The sequence below is a fragment of the Erpetoichthys calabaricus genome, chromosome 10 (assembly GCF_900747795.2).
Source record: "Erpetoichthys calabaricus chromosome 10, fErpCal1.3, whole genome shotgun sequence".
Classification (NCBI taxonomy): Eukaryota; Metazoa; Chordata; class Cladistia; order Polypteriformes; family Polypteridae; genus Erpetoichthys; species Erpetoichthys calabaricus.
The window spans coordinates 47,822,809-47,842,827 of NC_041403.2; the positions used below are offsets into that span (position 1 = coordinate 47,822,809).

Consider the following 20,019-nt stretch of genomic DNA (forward strand, 5'->3'; position numbering starts at 1 on the left):
GAAAATATGAAAGGAATTGATGGCAAATGACTTGATCAGAACTGATATTACCTTAACTGACACCCAAAACAGGGGCAGGTGGAGGAAGAGAAATTCTGCATCATCTGGTTATTTAGGTAAACCCAGATAATGGCTGTTAATTTAGTTGTGTGTTGGTTGTAGCCCCCATACCAGTGCACATCAGTGGCTTTCCTGTGGGTCAGCAGCACAAAATTCTTGGGCATCTACATCACTGAGGATCTCTCCTGGACTCTCAATACCACACACCAGATCAAGAAAGCTATGCAGAGGTTGCGCTTCATTAGGAGATTGAAGTGAGTGGGAATCCCTCCTCCCATCCTCGCCACCTTCTACTGGTGCACTACTGAGAGTGTTTTGATGAGCTGCATCACATCCTGGTTCAGAAATTGCAGTGTGTCTGACAGGAAGACTCTGCAACGTGTGAGGTGGATGGCTGAGAGAGTTATCGGAGTCTCTCTTCCCTCCACTGTGGACATTTTTAAGGTTAGATGCAAGTAGAAAGCCCTCTGCATAGTAAAAGACTCCTCACACCCCTCTCATGAACTGGTCCATCTCTTACCATCTGGTAGGAAGTATCGCTCCATAAAATCAAGAAAAGCCAGAATGTGCAATAGCTTCTTTCCACAGGCAATACGACTGCTAAACTCTCTGTAACATGCACATAACAAGCCAGTTTTTATACACATATCTTTATTTTTAGATGCAGTATTTAATTAACTAGTTTATATACAAGTAAGTATTGGTTGGACTTTGTGAATTTGGCATTGTCTTGGTTTACTTTTTTGTGTTTTTTTCCTCTCCCTTTTTACACATTTTATGGCCTTGAGTAATGCAGTTTCATCACACTGTATTTTAGATATGGCTGGAATGACAAAATAAAACTTAAACTTGAACCTGAACTTGAATTTATGGGTGCTTGCCCTTTTAAACTACCTGTGATAAAATGGCCTTAGATACAAGAGCCACTGCATATATCTAGAAATAAATGGGAAAGATACAATATAGATTTTCCTTATAACATTATTAGAAGTTTGTACATTTTCGTTGTGTCCATGTGTTTTTTCTCTGGGTGCTTCAGTTTCAGCTGACACCAAAATGTTGTGCATCTAACACTGACTGTTGACTTTAAAATGGCCCCAGTGATGAACTGCTCTTCTCTGCCTTGTGACCAATGCTGCTGAAAACTAATTCATAAAATTTGAAATAAAAAAAGATTTTCATTTTGTTTTGGAAAAGCACTGCACATAATACAATGAGATAGTTCTTTGGTTTCTTTTAGTAATGTGCAACTGGACATTTGTAGACAGGAAGGGAAACACTTCTACACAGGGACAATCATCATTTAATAATTATCTTGCTACAGATTCTACTTGTTTTATTGTTAAAGTTATTCAAGTAAAATGTCATTTGTTACTGTAGTATAATGATATTATTTTATTTGCCATTGTTCACTTTTCTTACTACATAATTAAACCTACTTGAAGTTTCATGAGATGTTATAGTCTTAACATTGAGCAGCTTGAATTTACTTGATTCTCAGGTTTAACTCCACCAAGAACAGATGACGTGAAAGCAAGACACCATTAGAATTGGTAGATATGTGACAGTATTCTGAAAGAGAAATCCAGAAAGTACAATGAATATTTTACACAAGACACTAAAAGCTAAAAATATCAGCATAAAAATGTAGTTGCATTTAGATACTGTGGTTCAGTTATATGTTTGCAACCCTAGAAAAGCAATGTTAAGGTGAGGCAGATCATGATGAACTTTGAGATGACCATGTTTTTACCTTAACTCTATATTTGTACTGCTGTTAGTGAAGTAAAGAAATGCTTTATTGACATGTGTATCAGTCAAGTGAATAGCTGAGTGTGTTTAAATGAGATCAGAACTGTTTGTGCATCACAACTATCACTACATATACTGTAACTGTGGACTGATTCTGGTGGAAATGGCTGCATGAAGGCTATCCTGCAGGTGGCCATTGTCAACTACATCTGGATTGAAGCAAGGCTCCAGCAGACTGCTGCTGCCATGGATGAGTGTTAGGATTATCAGAATCAGTGATGGGTTCTGCTTCTGCCTTGCTGCTGATTAGTACTGGATTAGCAAATATTGACAACATCTTTCAACAGCAAAACACCACATCAATAGGTGTAATAAGGTGAGATGCAAACCTGCAACAGATAATGGTTGTGGCTGCTTGTTGGCAACTGTTTGAATGCATAATGACATGATGAAGATATCATCTCATCCATCATGTGATATACCATAGCAAATCTGGCTGATACCTTTTTCCAATAGTATCTGGATCGATCACATATGGCTGCCATCTTCTAAAAGTGTCTGTGTCAGCACCTTTCTCTGGCCAGCCTTATCTTCAGTACGATCTCAATCAGAACATGTGTGTAATATTCTGGGATTTGCCAAGGACAGACGTGTTTGGCATACCAAAGGACACAATTTGGTGTAATATGATAAACCACTAGTTGCTTTGCCAGGTTTGTGGCATTTACCACAGTACTCATAACTCACATGAAGCCACATTGAGACCAACATATTGTTCTTTTGATCTGGAGTTAAAACCATTTCTCACTCTTGCCTCTTGTTGTTTATGCAGTTCCTCATGTAAAATTAACCAGTTAATATGGTGCAGTTTTTATGTTATTAAGAATATGTTTTAAATAGTTTAAATATCCATAAAATTAAAAATGAACTGTACAATATATCTCTTCTACAGTTGTTTTCTGTAGTTTACTTAAGGCATCTGTCAGTCACAGTAGTATGTTATTACATGAAAATAAAATACTTCTCAATCGTGTTATAGCAAAGTTTGGAGTAATATCGAGTGGGATTAGACTATCATATTGTTAGCTCATCAACTAGTCTTGCTGAATTGGAAAAATCCTAATACACCCTCCATAATTATAAATTACCTAAAATTGGAAAAAGTCAAGTTTTCTTTCCTTGGAACTGTGCAGAGCCTCTACAGAATTTAAAAAAAAATATAAGGTTATTCTAGAATGTGTCTTCTGGGCTTCTTCCAACAATTCCATTTAACTCCTGTTATTTAAATCAATGTGAGGAAGTAGAATGCAATGAGCTGTTATAAATTAACTCTCTGCATTGGGTAAAGCTTGGATTTTTCTGACTTTTCGTGACTTTTTTGTGAATGACTGGACTGATTGTGTGTTTAAATGGACAGATTTTGAACAGCAATATGGGTTAGGTGCTTGTATTGTAACTCTTCTATCATAATGCATATATTTGAAAGTTAAAAGATACATTAAAACTATAGCAATTACTTACTGGCTGTGTTGCCAAAGCTCGAGATAGAACACTTTTCACAGTCAAACTTTTAACATCAACCCAAAAGACTGTTAAGTTTTCAACGACTGATGCCCTGCAAGAAAAAAAAAGTATGTTCAGAAATAGTGCTGTTTTGTGGAGTCCTGGATTTAAATCCCACACACAGTCACTGTCCATCTTGTATGTTCTCACTGCATTTTTAAGAATTTTCCTCCGCCTTCACCAAAGATGCACTGGTTAGGTTGTTGGCAATTCCAAACTGCCCCCTGTGAGAAGGGGGTGAGAAAGTTCACCCTGCAATGGACTGGTGCTCAAACTAGGACTGCCTCCTTCCTTAATGCAGCATGCTGCCTGGATAACCCTTTGCGACCATGAACTAAATTAAGTGAAATATATTAATTTATATACATTTATATTTATATATCTGGATTTTCATCCAAAACATTTATTTAAAACTTTCCCTTTTGATTATTTTCTTAATTAAAGAAGCCGTACCTGAATTCCAGATTTCCTAAATTGGGAGAAACCGGAGCAAACCAGATAACTTGAATTTGTGCCTTTGGTGAATTAGAGATGTGAGTAACGGCTGAATTCTGCAAAAAGAGTCAACAAATTCCATTAACACTCTTTAATATGATACTGCATCTGCTGAACAGGTTGTTGGACTTTATTTATCTTTCAGAGAAGTACTTACTGTACCTCTCATAAAGCTAGATCACCATTGGTCATTAATAGGCTTATATTTTATGAACTACGAGAAATTTTATAAAGAGATGGCTTACCGCTGTAAGGCACTGAAGAGTTTGAGAGTCTGCTGGATTTGTTACATTGAATGTGCCAACAGCCGTACTTCCACCAATTTGCCGAGCCTCTAGAATGAATCCTTGAAATGCATTCATTTGTGCTCGAAGTGTCACTTTGAAAGAGATTAAAAACATGTGCAAGAACAGTATTAGATGTGTACATAATCTTGCAACTAACAATCATTATGTATTTAATAAATGTGATTCTTCATTACTTTGATTGCTTCAAAACAACCTGGCAAAGGCAGCTCTGACTTACTGCTATCATGTTTGCAAACCAGCGGCAGCATTCTACACTCTTAAAGATGTGTTCTTTAATGGCTTGTTCTGGTTCTTTACTGGGTTATGTGGTTCCTCGTTGAACTATTGTTTGACCAACCACCATTTCATTCTGGAACAGATTCTTTGCATATAAAGTTGGTTTTTTGTGCCTTGAAAAACTTCATAATATTTTGAAAAAAGTGGGAAATCTTAAATATATAGTAGACACTAACAGATTGAGAAAACTTGGGCTTAGTCAATGTCACTGTATGCAGGAAGAGTCCTTTTAAAATCATGAGCCAGTGCGGTATTTCACAAATTTGTTAACATCCAGTCATGGTTGTTACAGATCTCAATAACTAAAAGTTCTTTTTAGAACTTTCATACAGATGGGTCTTTTGGGAACCACTCTGGCACATTTATTTTTTAAAAAGTAGGAAGCGTGGGAATCATACAACAGCAACGGCCTGATAAACCTCTTATTCACTTACATGATAATTACACTTAAAGCTTTTTTCATGGTTATGCCCTTTTATTAGGCTGCTACATGTTAAAGACTCAAGGGATGGATTCTCGAACGCCTTAAACCAGAGAGAAGTGAGTGACACCGATCCGTACCGTTATGATTGTGTCTTCAGACGCAAATCTGCGCCTTGAATACTCGACGTTCTCTTTAAGACATCAAAATATTCCTCAACAGGGCAGGCCACACTACAATAGCGAAAGAAATGCAGTGAATTATTTACAATATATTTACATAGTAATTAAGGAGGAAATTGTAAAACGTTTTGCTTTAAAAATAGGGCATTTGCATTCCCACTTTCTGCTAAAATGTAAAACAGCAGTGTGCCTTCTCCTATTTATTTTACATTACTATGAGATCTACTAGGAATGAATGGCTCCTCAATAAACCCCAGTAATGAACGGTGCTTATCAACCAGCAGTTGGCGGACGTTTGAAACGATTGTCTGCATGAGAAAGAGGTGTCTTCCCAAGGGACTCGAGTGATTGTATGTGCTGAACAGAATATAGGAGGACAGCTGACATCGAGAATGATTGGTGGATGAAGTTGGATCAGAAGAAAGTGCTGAGCGGGCCTGCAGGTAGCTGGTGCGGAGCTGCAGTTTTAACCTTGCCCGAAGAGTCACTCGATTGAGCCAGTAGGTGGCAGTCGGACACAGTGGCCTGTGTCTGATATCCTGGTTTCTCAGGGGACTGGAAGGACAGTCGCTCTTGTGTGGCGGCTTGTAGAAGTCGCAAGTAATTTTAAGATAAGTGCTCTCTTTGGTTACCCTCTTGGAGCTCGGCGAATCCATCTCATTTTATAGTTTTCTTTTATTTGGGTTGTTTTAAACAGACGTCGGGTTTTATTTTCTGTTTTAGCTGGGAGAAGTCAAGTAAAATGACACTTTTTATTGGCTAACTAAGAAAGATGACAATATGCAAGCTTTCGAGGCAACTCAGGCCCCTTCTTCAGGCAAGATGTAATTTTTAGCAGGGGAAATTTAGTGAGGTTATTGCATCTCTAAGCGTGGGCTGTTCAAATGCATTGTTCACTTTGTTTTGTGTGCGTGTATTTTCTCCCCGGTGTGTATGTTACTATTATTGTTAGTAAGTTGCACGGAATAGTTGAGTACTGTGGTGTCATTAGTTAGAACAATAACTTTAATATCTAGCATTCAACACCTGCTGAATAGTTTTTACTTTTTTGTTTTTGCGGACGGATATGTTAATTGCGACTAAATAAAGACTGTTATTACACTCCTCAGTTACTACAGCTTACATACCCAAAGCATCGTCGTGTGGAATCGCACAATATTTTACAGATAAACTGTTTAGTATATGCAGATCATAAATTTGTAAGTTTAATGTTTCAATGTTCATCGTATTGCTAAGGTTGCAGATAGATTTAACGTAACAGTTGCGATATAGGGATGCGAAAGAACAGAGGAGGCTGAAAATGAAACACAGCTTTTGGGGGCTGTAATGTGAACGTTCGGATGCAACAATAAACTCTTGAGAGGACCTAGCAAATCTTCAAAGATGGTGGCGCAGTGGGTAGCGGTGCTGCCTCGCAGTTGGGAGACCTGGGGACCTGGGTTCGCTTCCCAGGTCCTCCCTGCCTGGAGTTTGCATGTTCTCCCTGTGTCTACGTGGGTTTGTAGCGGGGCCACATAGTGTTTAAATGTCAGTACTGCGTGCGTCTCGTTTCATTGTCCCGTTTACTGTTTATGTGCATCAGTTTATGCCGTCCCCGTAAAAAGGGGGACGGATGATGGAAGGAGACCACAGCCGCCAACCTGGAAAACACCTGTTTACAATCATTCAATCCCAGCCGTCACAGGACTATATAAGCCATCAGAAGGAGAAGGAAAAGCAGGAGAGGAGATTTTTTTCATTCACGACCACGAACCAACGGTACCAGTTATTGTCCACATCGCGCTTGCCAATCCAGTTTGTTTTTCCATCTGCCGGATTTATTTCACGGACCTCACCACGAAAGACCCCGGGGTAGGACTTAATCATCCACCATTCACACGAGGATTCACGGTGAGGCTGTTCCATTTTTTCCGGGGAGATTCAAACCACTCAATATCACTAATTCAGTCATCCGCTTTCAGGACAGTTTCATTATTGCCGGACTCACATTCTCATTCATTTTCAGTTTATCATTCATTGTTGTTTTCGTGTTGTGTGTTTATTTGTTACAGGGACAAGGGAGGGTTTTTGTTGTATATATTTATATATATTTGGTGGTGTTTTGTTATTGCTGGGGTGGAGGGATATTTGTATTTATATATGTTTCTATTTTTTGCATGTCGTCTTGTTTTACTTAGTACATATAATCTGTTTAATTTTACATCCTGTTTGTGTGCTTATATATTTCACCGTCGATTGTGGGGAAAAGTTCAAATGGTAAGAAGTACGGCTTGATAGTAGATTCTTTCTCAGTTAATTATCCAGGCCACTGGTCTTGGAGGTGTAGCTGCCGGCTGGGTAAAAGGGGTCGGCCGTTACAGGTTATTCCCACAGTCCAAAGACATGCTGGTTAAGTGGATTGGCGATTCTAAATTGGCCCCAGTGTGTGTCCTGCGGTGGGTTGGCACCCTGCCCGGGATTGGTTCCTGCCCTGTGTTGGCTGCGATTGGCTCCAGCAGACCCCCGTGACCCTGTGTTCGGATTCAGCGGGTTGGAAAATGGATGGATGGAATTCTTCAAAGAACGTTTTCATGCACTCTGAAACGGTTACTTTAACATTGCAATAGTTTTTAACACGGGCAATTTTACGGAGTGTATTTTGGGGTGTTACATACAACATGATTAGTCTGCTTAACGACACACGTGTTAGAATTAAATCCCATCCCTGACAAATCCTTGATTCCGTGACGGGACTGAAGTTGGCTATTTATTCACTGCTCCTTATTCAGTTCCAGCCAGGTAACTCGGCCACTTTGTGCAAACATTGTCAAGTTGCATTTTAGTTTTTTCTGACCCAACCGGGTACCTGGCTCAAAAGGACTGGCAAAGTTGGCACACTCCTATAACTAATGAATAGGGTTTACTGTGATGTTTGAATGGCAGTGTAAAGGGTTAAAAAGCATTGGGCCACCCCATTTGCCACACTTTTGTAAAAAGACAGATGCCTTTGTTAAGTTTCATTTGAGGTTTGCCCGGCCTAACGTGGAAACCTGGGTCAAAAGGACTGGCAAAGTTGGTACACTCGTGCCCTTTAAATCCCATTCATTAGGTATAGGAGTGTGCCAACTTTGCCAGTCCTTTTGAACCAGGTACGCACGTTGGGCCAAGAAAAATCTCAGCTGCAGCTTGACAAAGTTGACACACTCTTGTATCTAATGAACGGGGTGTCTAAGTGTCAGAATTAACTGACTGGAATTAGATAAGGAGCTGCGAATAAGTTGGTAATTTCAGCCTAGTGCTTCTGTGTTTGTAGAAAAGCACGTCCTCCTCTGTGATGGACTGACGCCCTGTCCAGGGATTTCTCCTGCCTTGCACCTGAGGCTTGCCGAGATTTTCTTTGTGGCCCTGTACTTTGTTCGGGGGTTAGAAAACGGACGGATGTACTTTTCTTAATGTCCAAATTGTCTGGGAATTGGACACTGTCGAGAAGTGGCCAGGAGCTGCACTTGAGGAATCACATTGCACCCGTCAGATAGTGGCCCATAATAATCTCCGAAATGATAAGACGGCGCTGCTGTAGTCGGTCCAGTTTTTCCGATACCAACTAACAGGTATTCCATAAAGAGTAATGTTAAATTAGATTTGCGTCTACAGACTGGACCTTAATTTTCTTGTTCATTTCATATGTACTTAATTTACTTCAGTTTCGCTAAATTCATATGTTGAATGCCCAAGCAATGACGTCATCATCAAAACGGGCTTTCCGAGTGTAAAATTTAAGGCGACCACGCCTCTTAAAGGGAACTTGTTGTTGTTTTTGAGGTGTGGTTCTCATTCACCGGTGAGATATTCCTGTTTTTTGCCGATCTTCTCGCCAGTCTTCGAGTACAGACGAAAGAGCTTGGTGAGAGATTAGTGAGAAGTGCATTTGGAAGTCTCTCGCCGTTTGTTATTGAGAAACCGTCCTGTTTCCTGGACCCTCACCATATCTGTCTCCTTTTCTGAAATACGGCAACTGGATTTCTGCCAACGTACTGACAAATAAGCCGCTAGCTACGTAGGGGTGGATAAGAAATTGAAGCTTAGGCTCAGGGTAACTTAAGACTATTCAGAGAATTTAGTCCAGCAAACTATCCTGCAAATAAGTTATCTGGAAAGGTCAAAATTTAGAAAATCAGGCAAAAAACACAAACTGGACAAGTCCAACAATTAATAGGTAGTCAAGGAAAAAACCTATAATACCATAGGGGGACAAACTACTAAAGTATGGATGTTCCATAGAGTAATTGCAAGGAAAAAAAAAATGGTGAAAACAGACATCAACATTCCCTGTCAACTATTATGTGCCTAATGTGTTCAAAATAATGTGAGTATTTGCAAGGTCACCAATGTGTTATTCTGAATAACATTATATGACAACTATTGCGGTGGGCTGGCGCCCTGCCCGGGGTTTATTTCCTGCCTTGCGCCCTGTGTTGGCTGGGATTGGCTCTGGCAGACCCCGTGACCCTGTAGTTAGGATATAGCGGGTTGGATAATGGATGGATGGATGACAACTAGCCACACTACCTCTCAAAAACCGGTAACAGCAAATATTTTTTTTTTACATTCTTGTATCTCTAACTCAATGTGTACCTTCAGCGCCTTTCCTCTGTATCTGCATGCATGTGTCTGAACCTTTCTTGAATGGTGCTCCCTCATTTCTCAGACTGTCATTATTTTTGAGGTGCCTTGTTCTCCTCCTGTCCAGTTTTACAGTTACCATTTTTGAAGGTGTATGATGTAAGATAGCTGTCAAAAGTAACTCATAATAATTTAAGTCAAATTTACTCCATAAAGGCGTCTCTCAGCATGTCTCTAATGCCTTTTGTCTTCCTTGTTTGTCTCACACTTGCACTTACTCTTTCTATCCTGTCACGAAAGCCAAACTGACCAATCAGAAGGACTTGTCACACGCACAGACCTTAGTGCTCTATTTGTAGATATTTTTCATGTATATGTGAAAATGTTCCAAGTTCATTGAATGAAAGAATATAGGACTATCTGTAACACACACTCTTAATCAGTTACTTTTTGTGTTGCATTTTATTGGTGGAGAATGATTTGAAAGTTACAACTGGCACTTGCCTAATGTTAACGTTTCATAACTTTAAAGATTTGTATTAATTAGTAATCTTTGGTGGCCTAAAGTAAAAATGTTATATTCTGTCAATAATTCCTTATTGTATGTAACTTTCTGTGGAACAAACCTAGTAGCTCTTTTCTCGATTTTTCTCAAGAGCTGTCATATGCTAGTGAGATTGATGATCAAAACAACATCAGATATTTCAAATGTAGGCTTGTATATCTTAAGAATAACATTTGTTAACATGTATTCCACTCAAAGTCATATGTAACCCAATGTCCCACATCACAGCTTGTCTTGCATTGGACTGTATATGTAATTAAAATTGACAACCATAAAGAATATTTGTTCCCTTTTGAGTCTGTTATTTTGTATTTATAAAATCTGAACTTTTTATGGATAATTTTTGTAATTTTTCAATAGAACAAAGATGAAATTTAAAGAAACAATTTAAAATTAATATAAAAATTTAAAGATCCTTTATTTTTTTGTAACACCATAAATTGACTAATTGCTAAAGAACTCTCTCCAACCATCTTGCCATGTCACAGCTAAACAAAGCTCTAAAGTAACCCATTTTCTTCATAACTCACAAAATGATCCCCATTCCATATGACTTAATGTATAACATGTGGGAGGTCTATTTCCTTATGATCAATTGTAGTAAACACTATGTCATGAAAATATAAAAATTTTGAAGTCAATCTATTATTAAACTACTGTATGTTCATTTAGGGGAACATTTCTTTGACACTGCAAAATGCAGTTAAGTCCTTAATAAAGAAACTAGTTTACAAGTATAGCTTGTCATTATAACAGGCATGTAGGAAAATATACATTGCTTAAAATTTTAAAACAAATTAATTTTAATGTGGAATTACTGAGTTCTTTTGAAAGTACAGCAGTTGAACCAGAACCAGCTGAGTAGTATAGTAAAAGATACAGTATGTCACCATTTTGTTCCTCTATGTTCAAGTGCTATATTTCATATCAATACATGGGTGGAGGCTGACATTTAGGCTTGGGAGGGCCAGATAAACCATGAAATTTAATTGTTTTTTTGTTTTTTTTTAGAATGTAAGCTGTGCTGCTACATATTTACATTGCTTCCATTGTCTAATATGGTAAATTGTTCATAATATAAATTGACAATATGAAGTTAAGTCCCACTTACATTAACACATTTAAAATTTCAAAAGTATATAAAAAGTTAGAAAATGTATACATAGTATAATATTTGGGTATGACATAGTTAATTGATCTGAAAGTTGTAGCTTTGTCAGTTATTTTTTTATTGGTTCATTGAAGAGACAGATATGACATTTTTGATTTTTAACTATTTTGTCACAGTGGTATATGTGATGTATGATGGAGATTTGCTCAGGCTGCCACACCTCTGCCTGCACAGGCAGGCATAAGTGACAGGCATTAGCCCTACCATTTTAATCACTTGTGCCAACTACTGAGGATCTGTTTTGTCGACAGGAGCAGCTGTTGGACGTGTTAAAGAGGAAAATGTTGTAGAGAAAATATAAAAGCTGAAATAATCTCTCTCAAGCTAAATCTGAATTGATTAGTCTGTAATTGAAACAAAGTGTTTTTCTACCTGTTTTAAGGATACAGGATGTGCAAGAAAGACTATAGTATAAGATTCTAGTAATTGTTGATCCATCCATTCTTTAATCTACAGCAGAGGGCAGCTGGAGCCTATTCCAGTAAGCAATGAGCACAGACAGGAACAACCTCCAGGCAGGACATCAGCACACACACACACACATCTGAGGACGATTTGGCATAGCCAGTTCATGTAATCTGCAAGTCTTTGGACTCTGGGAGGAAACTGAAGAAAGCCCACGTAGACCCACATGCAAAGTCAGGAAACACCCAGGGTGTGACCCTTGGACTCCTTACTATGACGCAGCAGTGCTACTGCTGCGTCACCATGCACCTAATTCATTAATTACTAGCATATTTACATTAACTGTGACCTCAATAAATTGAGAGAAAAATGCCCTTTATTTGAGCCCCATTACACTCCACCTATATATCAATATTATTTTGAGAGAATGGGCTGTTTACTAAAATTGAGAAAAAGAAAACATTTACACATATACCAGTAGTACTAGGGTGTTGTACTGTATTAGCCATTATGAATGTAGTGAGACGTCAAGTCAAGTCTTGCCTGAAGAAGGGGCCCGAGTTGCCTCGAAAGCTTGCATATTGTAATCTTTTTAGTTAGCCAATAAAAGGTGTTATTTTGGTTGACTTCTCTCATATAACAGGAAATGAAGTCTAAGAAGTTTAGGCTAAAGCAATAGAATGGCTGTTGAATAGGCTGAAATTCTGATAACAAGAAAAACAAGAAATACTGCTCAAAAACACAATGCAAACCAAATCTCATATTCAAACAACGATAAACAAACAAGCTAAAAATCTACAATACAAACTAATCCCCAAAGTCATTAAGGCATAGATTGTGTCATTTATCAGTGTAAACTAATACATTGTCTACTTGAAGAGAAATCTTTTAAATTTTCAATCCAAGGCTGTTGGGGTCCTACAAGTGTCATAGGGTAACAACAGGGCATCGTCATCACACAGCAATATGGCCCTGGCTATGAGAAAGTTGTACAAAGTGGTGTTGCCTGCTTAAAAAAAGCAACAAATAAAGCCCCACAGTAACATCAAAGAACTCACTATAAAAATTTATAACCAAGTCAAAACAAAATAATAATGCAAAAATGCCATGTGATAAGCACATATGTGCAAGAATACTAAGATTATAACAAATACCACACAAACTCTTACATTGTTTGTGGCTACTAACAACTAGCCTGAAACAGTAGAAAAGAGCTGGGCTATATCCAGTTGGTCAGAGGTAAAGCACAACTGCGATTCTGTGTAGACCTGGGCATCTGCTAAAACTGAGTGCCTGAGTTCAGAGGACACTTTTTACTTACTATTACTTATTATAACTTATTATTACACTACACTAGTCAGGTAGGTCAAGAAGAAACAGATATGGCAGCTGTAAAGCAAATAGTGTTTCACCAGTGACATGTGTAAAACTGTGCCCAGCTAGTTAAAATGAGCTCTCCAAGGAGAACGGCAAAATAAAATCCGATTTGTGATTACAATTTCCCAAAAGTTACATAGGAGACTGAGACCAAATTCATGCAGATGGTCTGGTCTGATGAGAACAAAACTGGCCCAGTGCAAAAAATGAAATCTAAGAAGGTGAAAAGTTTCTATATGAAGCCCTTAAATCTGAATTACCTTATTGTAAAATTTATTTACTTAACAATTTTGTTTTTAGGATTATTTATCTTATGTTAAGAAATCTTGTCAAATAAATTTTGCTTACCCCATCAACAGATTTTTTTAGTAAATAGAAACAAAACAACTTCTGTTACAAGTTTTTTTTTTTGCATATGCATTTTTGCAGCATATAATAACTATTGTTAAAGTGGATTTTATTACATAACCCCTTCCTTCTTTTAATACAAAATTACTGGATCATGTCTCATCTGACCTAAAACGTGTTAGTTTTAAACGTGTCACTGTTGACTTGTTTCTTTGCCATTAGCCTTTAACTACTATTTAACTCATTGGTTAAATACATAATAAAATTCAAATTGATTACACAATGGTAATCAGCATTTACTATTTTTTTCATGTTATATTAAAGCTAAATATTTCATCAACTTGTAAATGCTTTATTTCGTAATCCATTAAATGACATAAGACCTTTTTTAAAATTTGTTTTCATTGGGACTGCCGGTGCTACAAGGTACCTGTAATTTGGTCTCCTTCCTTGTAAACTGTTTTATCTGGTGTGATGGTATACGGAGGGTTTGATGTTTGGGCCGTGCAGGCATGTGATGGCATCATGTTGCTGCATGACTCGGCAATCTTTCCATTGGGATATGCAATAACAGACAACAGGAAGATGGTGCCATATATAAGGTGAAGGTGGAAAAGACACAGCTTCAACATCTAAATGAAAGAAAAATGAAAACACACATTAATTTTAAATATTCCTATGAAATGAAAAACTTAGAGCAAAATTTATTTAACGTATTACTGAAAGTATTTGATTTCTGTAAGTGAGATCCTTTGCTATAATTTCAGTAAGGATAAATAATAGACTGCTTAAATCAAATCATTATAAAATATATCCTGATTTTATTTAGAACAACTTCAAAATGACTGTATACCTGCAGTTTTTCTGATGTACCAACTGCTCTTGAGTAGGAATATTAATGAAGCAGGGTCATGAGGCAATTGATGGAGGAGGAGGTGGGGATAATGTACTGATATGGCGTGTTGCCGCACCCACTACATGACGAACCACCTCAGGATCCCAGTTCAGGACCCGAGTGCAGCCGTGTAACAGGTGATACCTCAACACCACACAAGTTTGTGTGGGACAGAAGAGTGTGAGGTTTTATTTTTACAGTGGCTGGAGTGCCAGTTTTCCCTGCAAATTGGAGGACCTGCTTGCAGGGCTGGATGCTGGTTAACATCATAAACAGGATGGAGCAATTGCAGGTTAAGGGCATTGCTCAATCTGAAATACATAACATTTCAAATTTTAACATGCATTAATGGTAATTTAAAAAGAATAAAAAAAGCAAACAAAGCTACTGATTAAGGGAGAAAGCTAAACATTTATGAAGTCTTAGAAGGTAATACATAGTCTACAGTATAAATTAAATCTCGGTACTGCAATGATGTGACAAAATATTATTGTCTGGGATAGGGCAGTGAGCCAGGGAGAAAGTCTAAAAGATCACCTGGCAGTCGTATTCTTTATATGTACCTGTTCAGCTTTCAATTATCACCATGAGCAATAATGATTCACAAATACACCTTTGTGCATATGCCTATATACACAATATACATATACATTTGCCATCTCCCACATCACAAATTTCTCTTACCAAACCTCCATCTTATCCTCTGAAAGACACCATGCACAGTGCCTGTCAATTTATTAGGCTCTCTGCTTGTGAGGAATCCCTTTTAACCTCTGCATATTATATATCAGGTGTGATGAAGGACCACATATCTCTGTTAGAATATTTTTCATCTATTGCTAGTAATTAAAGTAGTCTGTATCTTCTAGAATTGCTGTCTGAAGCTATGGATACATTTTCAAGGCAACACCCTCACTACCTTTCCTCTTCCATTACTTGCCCAACTTGAATTTGTAATATAACATCTCTGCTCAACGGAACTCTATCTTGCATGAGCAGTTGTTTCGCTATTATGTTCAACCTGTTTGGACTGCTATGACCAAAAGGTTTTTCCATATAAACTGAAGAGTGTTGGACTAAGAACCTTAACCATTGTCATATTACAAATGAGATTTCATCCCCAGGCCTACCAGCATCAGACTTGGGTTCTTATACCAATTATCTTCTCTTAACATTGACACATTTCTGCTGAACACTAAAAAACACATTTAGCACACTTGTTTCTGAGTCATTTCACCACTAAAATGCAAGTGCAGACCAGTGCAGTGATCTACCCTCACAGTGAAGAGCGAAACAAAATAGCTGGTCATCGCAATGAGCTAAAGGATCATTCTCCACCTCAGATGGTTGTCATTGTTACTATACACAGGTATGCAATGTATCCTTTAGTTGACCTTCTCCACCTCTAGTATGTACACAGTTACTCACACTGACTTTACTACCCATTCTTTGGACTGCAAGGGTCCATTACACTTTGTTACTGAAGTCAACCGTTTTAAACGTTATTGACTAAAAAACAGTCATTTTGGTTTTGGACTGCAGACTTTTTCTTCCAATATCACAGACTGCCTTCCTACAGTAATGTTTGTTTGATTATATTGTACAGAAGCAAATTAAAATGATATCATCTCATCTTTCAAAACCACTTTTCCTCTTGAGGGTCATAATTTAAATGATATCAGTTTTAACAAATTATTTTAATTACCAAATGTGAAGTCTCACTTTTTTTAATAGGTTCATTCTAAAATCATAGTATAATTAATATTTTGATTATTACTGTTCATTTTAAATAAAAACCTAATAATACCAAAAGACTAATAATGTTTGATTGTAACTTTAGTAATTATGGTAAATCTCAATTATTCTCCAATGCATCTCTGCTGCTGATAGTTTTGAAGGTATATTTCAAATAAGTAGCTTTGTAGGTGCCATACATTCTAATGCATTCTACAGTTTTGCAAAAATGTCCACAACTATTTATTAAGCCGAAACAATGATAATCATTATACACAGTTTTTGTAATTTTACAATTTACCACACAAAAATAATTTACACTTATTTACACTTATACACCTCAAGTTAATCTGTCTAGTTAGAAAAATGAAATTACTAACATTATATTGAGTAGCTGTTTTAATGTTAATAAAGATTATATGTTATATGTACAAATGTTATGTACACATATTGACGGGCTTAAATAACACTCATTTAACAAATAATATAAATACATTCACTTTACCTTTCTCAGAAGTGATCAAAAATTTTTTAATTATATAGTTAGCTGTCTGCAGTTAATAAAAATGCAAAATCCTGACATCAATGTTGAGCAATCATAGGATTAGTGTTGTAAAAGAAAAATCATATAATCTTAATCCTTTGAACTGGCTGATCAGGCTGCATTCCTCATAATGTACGCAGAATCCCACAAAAGAATTCATCCCCACCTAGCCCTCCAAATAAATACGAGTAAGCGAGAACTGTGCTGGAAAGAGTGCTAGATGACAAGGCACTATTCTCATGGGATATTGTTAATAGGCTTTAGAATGCAGCCACTGTGATTATGATAACATTCTTAATCTCTAATTATGATAATTCTCATTCTGGCCTTGTTTAGACATTTCAGGAACCTCTTGCTGTTAAAATGAGACTTTACATTTACTTTAGTTCATTGTGTTCTAGTCAAAATCAAGATCGTGTTCAAAGGAAACCATAAATAGGCTATATATATTAATTACAAACCCCTAATAAACTTCATACAGCTTGTAAAATATTTGGAATTATATAACCTCCATGTCTTAATGGCATAATGTAAGAGAAGTATCACAAGAAATAAAGGCATATACTGTATGTGTAATACAGATTTATATAAAAGAACACATGGCTCTGCCATGGATGGGATACATTTAGAATTGCCAATCACCTTTGCATGGACATTTTGGAATATGGAGGGGAGTCAAAATATCACTGCACAGATATTGCCAAGGTCAAGGTGATGCTAATTTTATTTGTTGATTAACAAACATATCATGCAAAAGAAAGCATACAGTAAAATTAAACAGAATAATGCTCACTTAAGCACAATATGCATTTCAAATTGAGAAAGCAGAAACACCTCACAGATGGTGGCAAAACAAGGAATCAAAACCTGGAGCTGTGATCAAGGCTGTAGCATTAAGCACTCTGCAACCTGTAGTTGAGGAAATATATTAATCTTTTTCAATAAATCTGTTTTATTTGATATAGTGCCAAACTCTGTTTTAAGCTTAATTTGCACTACATATTCAAACAACTCTATGCAGCTTAGAAGACAGATAAGAATACTTGGTGGCACTCATAACACATGCATTATTGTTACATTTACTGTAACACATATAATGTTTCAACAAGACCTTCTTCATTATTTGAGGTTAGTGACCAAGTCCTTTCCTTCTTTTATGAACCTTCTTGTATGAATGGCAGCTACATATTTTAATTCTCAAAGGTATTCTATACCTTAGGGAATAATACTATAGTGATGCTACCAGAACATAGGACATAATGAGGGGATTTTTTTAGCTTTAGCACCAGGGTTAATTAACTAATAGTTAATTAGTGCTCATTCTCACCTTTCCAAGGGATTGCTTTAGAATATTTAATTTACTCTTCCTTACAATACATTATACTGTATGTCAATAATACCGTTGCTGAATGCTATAGAGATACTTCTGTTTTTTAAAAAAGATGTGCGTAAATATATTAGCTTTTATATCATTATTCTTTGCATGGGGAGCTAAAATAATAGTAATAATGATGATAAAAATAATAATAAATTCTACTCTTCAGAGGTTTATGTGTTGTATTTGGGAAAATGCTACACACATTTACAGATGATTTAGAAAGTATTCAGACCCCTTCACTATTTACACATTTTGCTATATTACAGCAGTAATATATATGTGGTAAAATCATTTAAAATTTTTTCCCCACATCAAGCACCACTCAAAACCCCAGAATGACAAAACAAAAATAGGTTTTTAGATTTTTTCATTCAAATTTATTAAAAAAAATAAAGCTGAAATATCACATTGACACAAATATTCAGTTTTACTCATGACTTTGTTGATGCACCTTTGCCAGTAGGTATAGCTTCTTCTTCTTGAGTTTTATGCGACAAATTTAGCACACTGGATGTGGGGATTTGGGGATTTTCTGCCATTCTTCTTTACACGTCCTCTCAAGCTCTGTCATGTTAGATGATGACCGTCAGTGGATGGATATTTTCAAGTATCTTCAGAGATGATTGGTTGGGTTCCAGTCCAGGCTCCGTCTGCGTAACTCAAGGATATTCCCAGAGGTGTCCCTAAGCCACTCCTGTGCAGTCTTTGCTTTGTGCCTAGGGTCATTGTCTTATTGGAAGGTGAACCTTCAGCCCAATCAGAGGTCCAAAGCGATCTTCAGCTATATTAAGGATACGTCTGTACTTTGTTCTGTTCAGCTTTCTCTTGACCCTGTCTAGTTTCCCGGTCCCTGCCTCTGAAAAACAGCTGAAGTGCATGATGCTGCAAGCACCTTGCTTCACTGTTGGATTAGTATTGCATACACGATGAGAGGTGCCTAGTTTTCTCGAGACATGACACTGGCTTCATCAGAGCAGAGAATCCTGTTCTAACGGGTGCTTTTTTACAAACTCCCAGTGACGTCTATTGAGGAGAAGTTTCTGTCTGGCCACTCTGTCATAAAACTCAGATCAGTGGAATTTTGTAGTGATGGTTGTCCTTCTGGAAGTTTCTCCCATCTCCACACAGATTTTCTGGAGCTCAGGCAAAGTGACCATTAAGTCCTTGGTTTCCTTACTTTTCATGTACCTTGTCCTCCTATTGCTCTGTTTGGAGGCCAGCTCTACGAAAGTCGTGGTTGTTCCAAACTTCTTCCATTGAAGAATTATGAAGGCCATTGTGCCCTCAGGGAGCTTCAATGCTGCAGGAATTTTTTGGGAGCCTTCACCATATCTGCGCCTGAACACAATCCTGTCTCCAAGTTCTGCAGGCAATTTCTTCAACCTTATAGTTTTGTTTCAGCTCTGATTCACATTATCAGCTGTTTGACTTTCTATAAACAGGTTTGTGTCTTTCCTAATCAAGTAGGAATTGATAGAACTGACCACAGGAAAATTTCAAATAAAGTGTAGAAACTTCTCAACAATTATTAAAAGAATGGGATACACCTGAAACACATTTCAAGTGTCATAGCAAAGTCCTGAATGCTTGTGTCAATGGGATATTTAATTTTGTTATTTTTAATAAATGTGCAAAACTTTCTAAAGTTTGGATTTCACTTTGTCATTCTGGGGTGTTGAATATTGCTTAATGTGGACAAAAAATTTATTTACATGATGCTAGCAGAATGCTGAAAAAGGGCAAAATGTGAAAAAAATGAAGGGGTCAGAATACTTTCTGAATCCACTGTATAAGCAGTGAATCTCATGGACAGGGATAAAATACAAAACAGCCCATTCTTACATTTCTTCAGCTCTTCATGTTTCAAAGGTTGAGAAAATCAGACCAATATGAGGAGATCCTTGTGAGTGGCAATCCAAATCTGTATTATCAGATCAGTATTG

General features: G+C 37.2%; 1 protein-coding gene across 1 annotated transcript; it reads right to left on the minus strand.

Moving 5' to 3' along the window:
• Positions 1 to 760: 760 nt before the first annotated feature.
• Positions 761 to 14,153, minus strand: LOC127529474 (putative ferric-chelate reductase 1). The gene is made up of 5 exons (XM_051933205.1): positions 13,956 to 14,153; positions 4,116 to 4,249; positions 3,829 to 3,926; positions 3,334 to 3,427; positions 761 to 1,632 (listed from the first exon to the last, which is right to left on the minus strand). Exons 1-5 carry the CDS (start codon positions 14,050 to 14,052, stop codon positions 1,564 to 1,566), a joined length of 492 nt encoding a protein of 163 aa, XP_051789165.1. The 5' UTR covers positions 14,053 to 14,153; the 3' UTR covers positions 761 to 1,563.
• Between the last annotated feature and the right edge of the window lie 5,866 nt (positions 14,154 to 20,019).

Coding starts and splice junctions, on each gene's coding strand:
- LOC127529474 (XM_051933205.1), bottom strand. CDS start 14,052: ATGATGCCATCACATGCCTGCACGGCCCAAACATCAAACCCTCCGTAT. Junction 4,250..13,955: donor GGAAGGAGACCAAATTACAG/GTACCTTGTAGC, acceptor TCTCTTTCAAAG/TGACACTTCGAGCACAAATG. Junction 3,927..4,115: donor CTCTTCAGTGCCTTACAGCG/GTAAGCCATCTC, acceptor CTCTTTTTGCAG/AATTCAGCCGTTACTCACAT.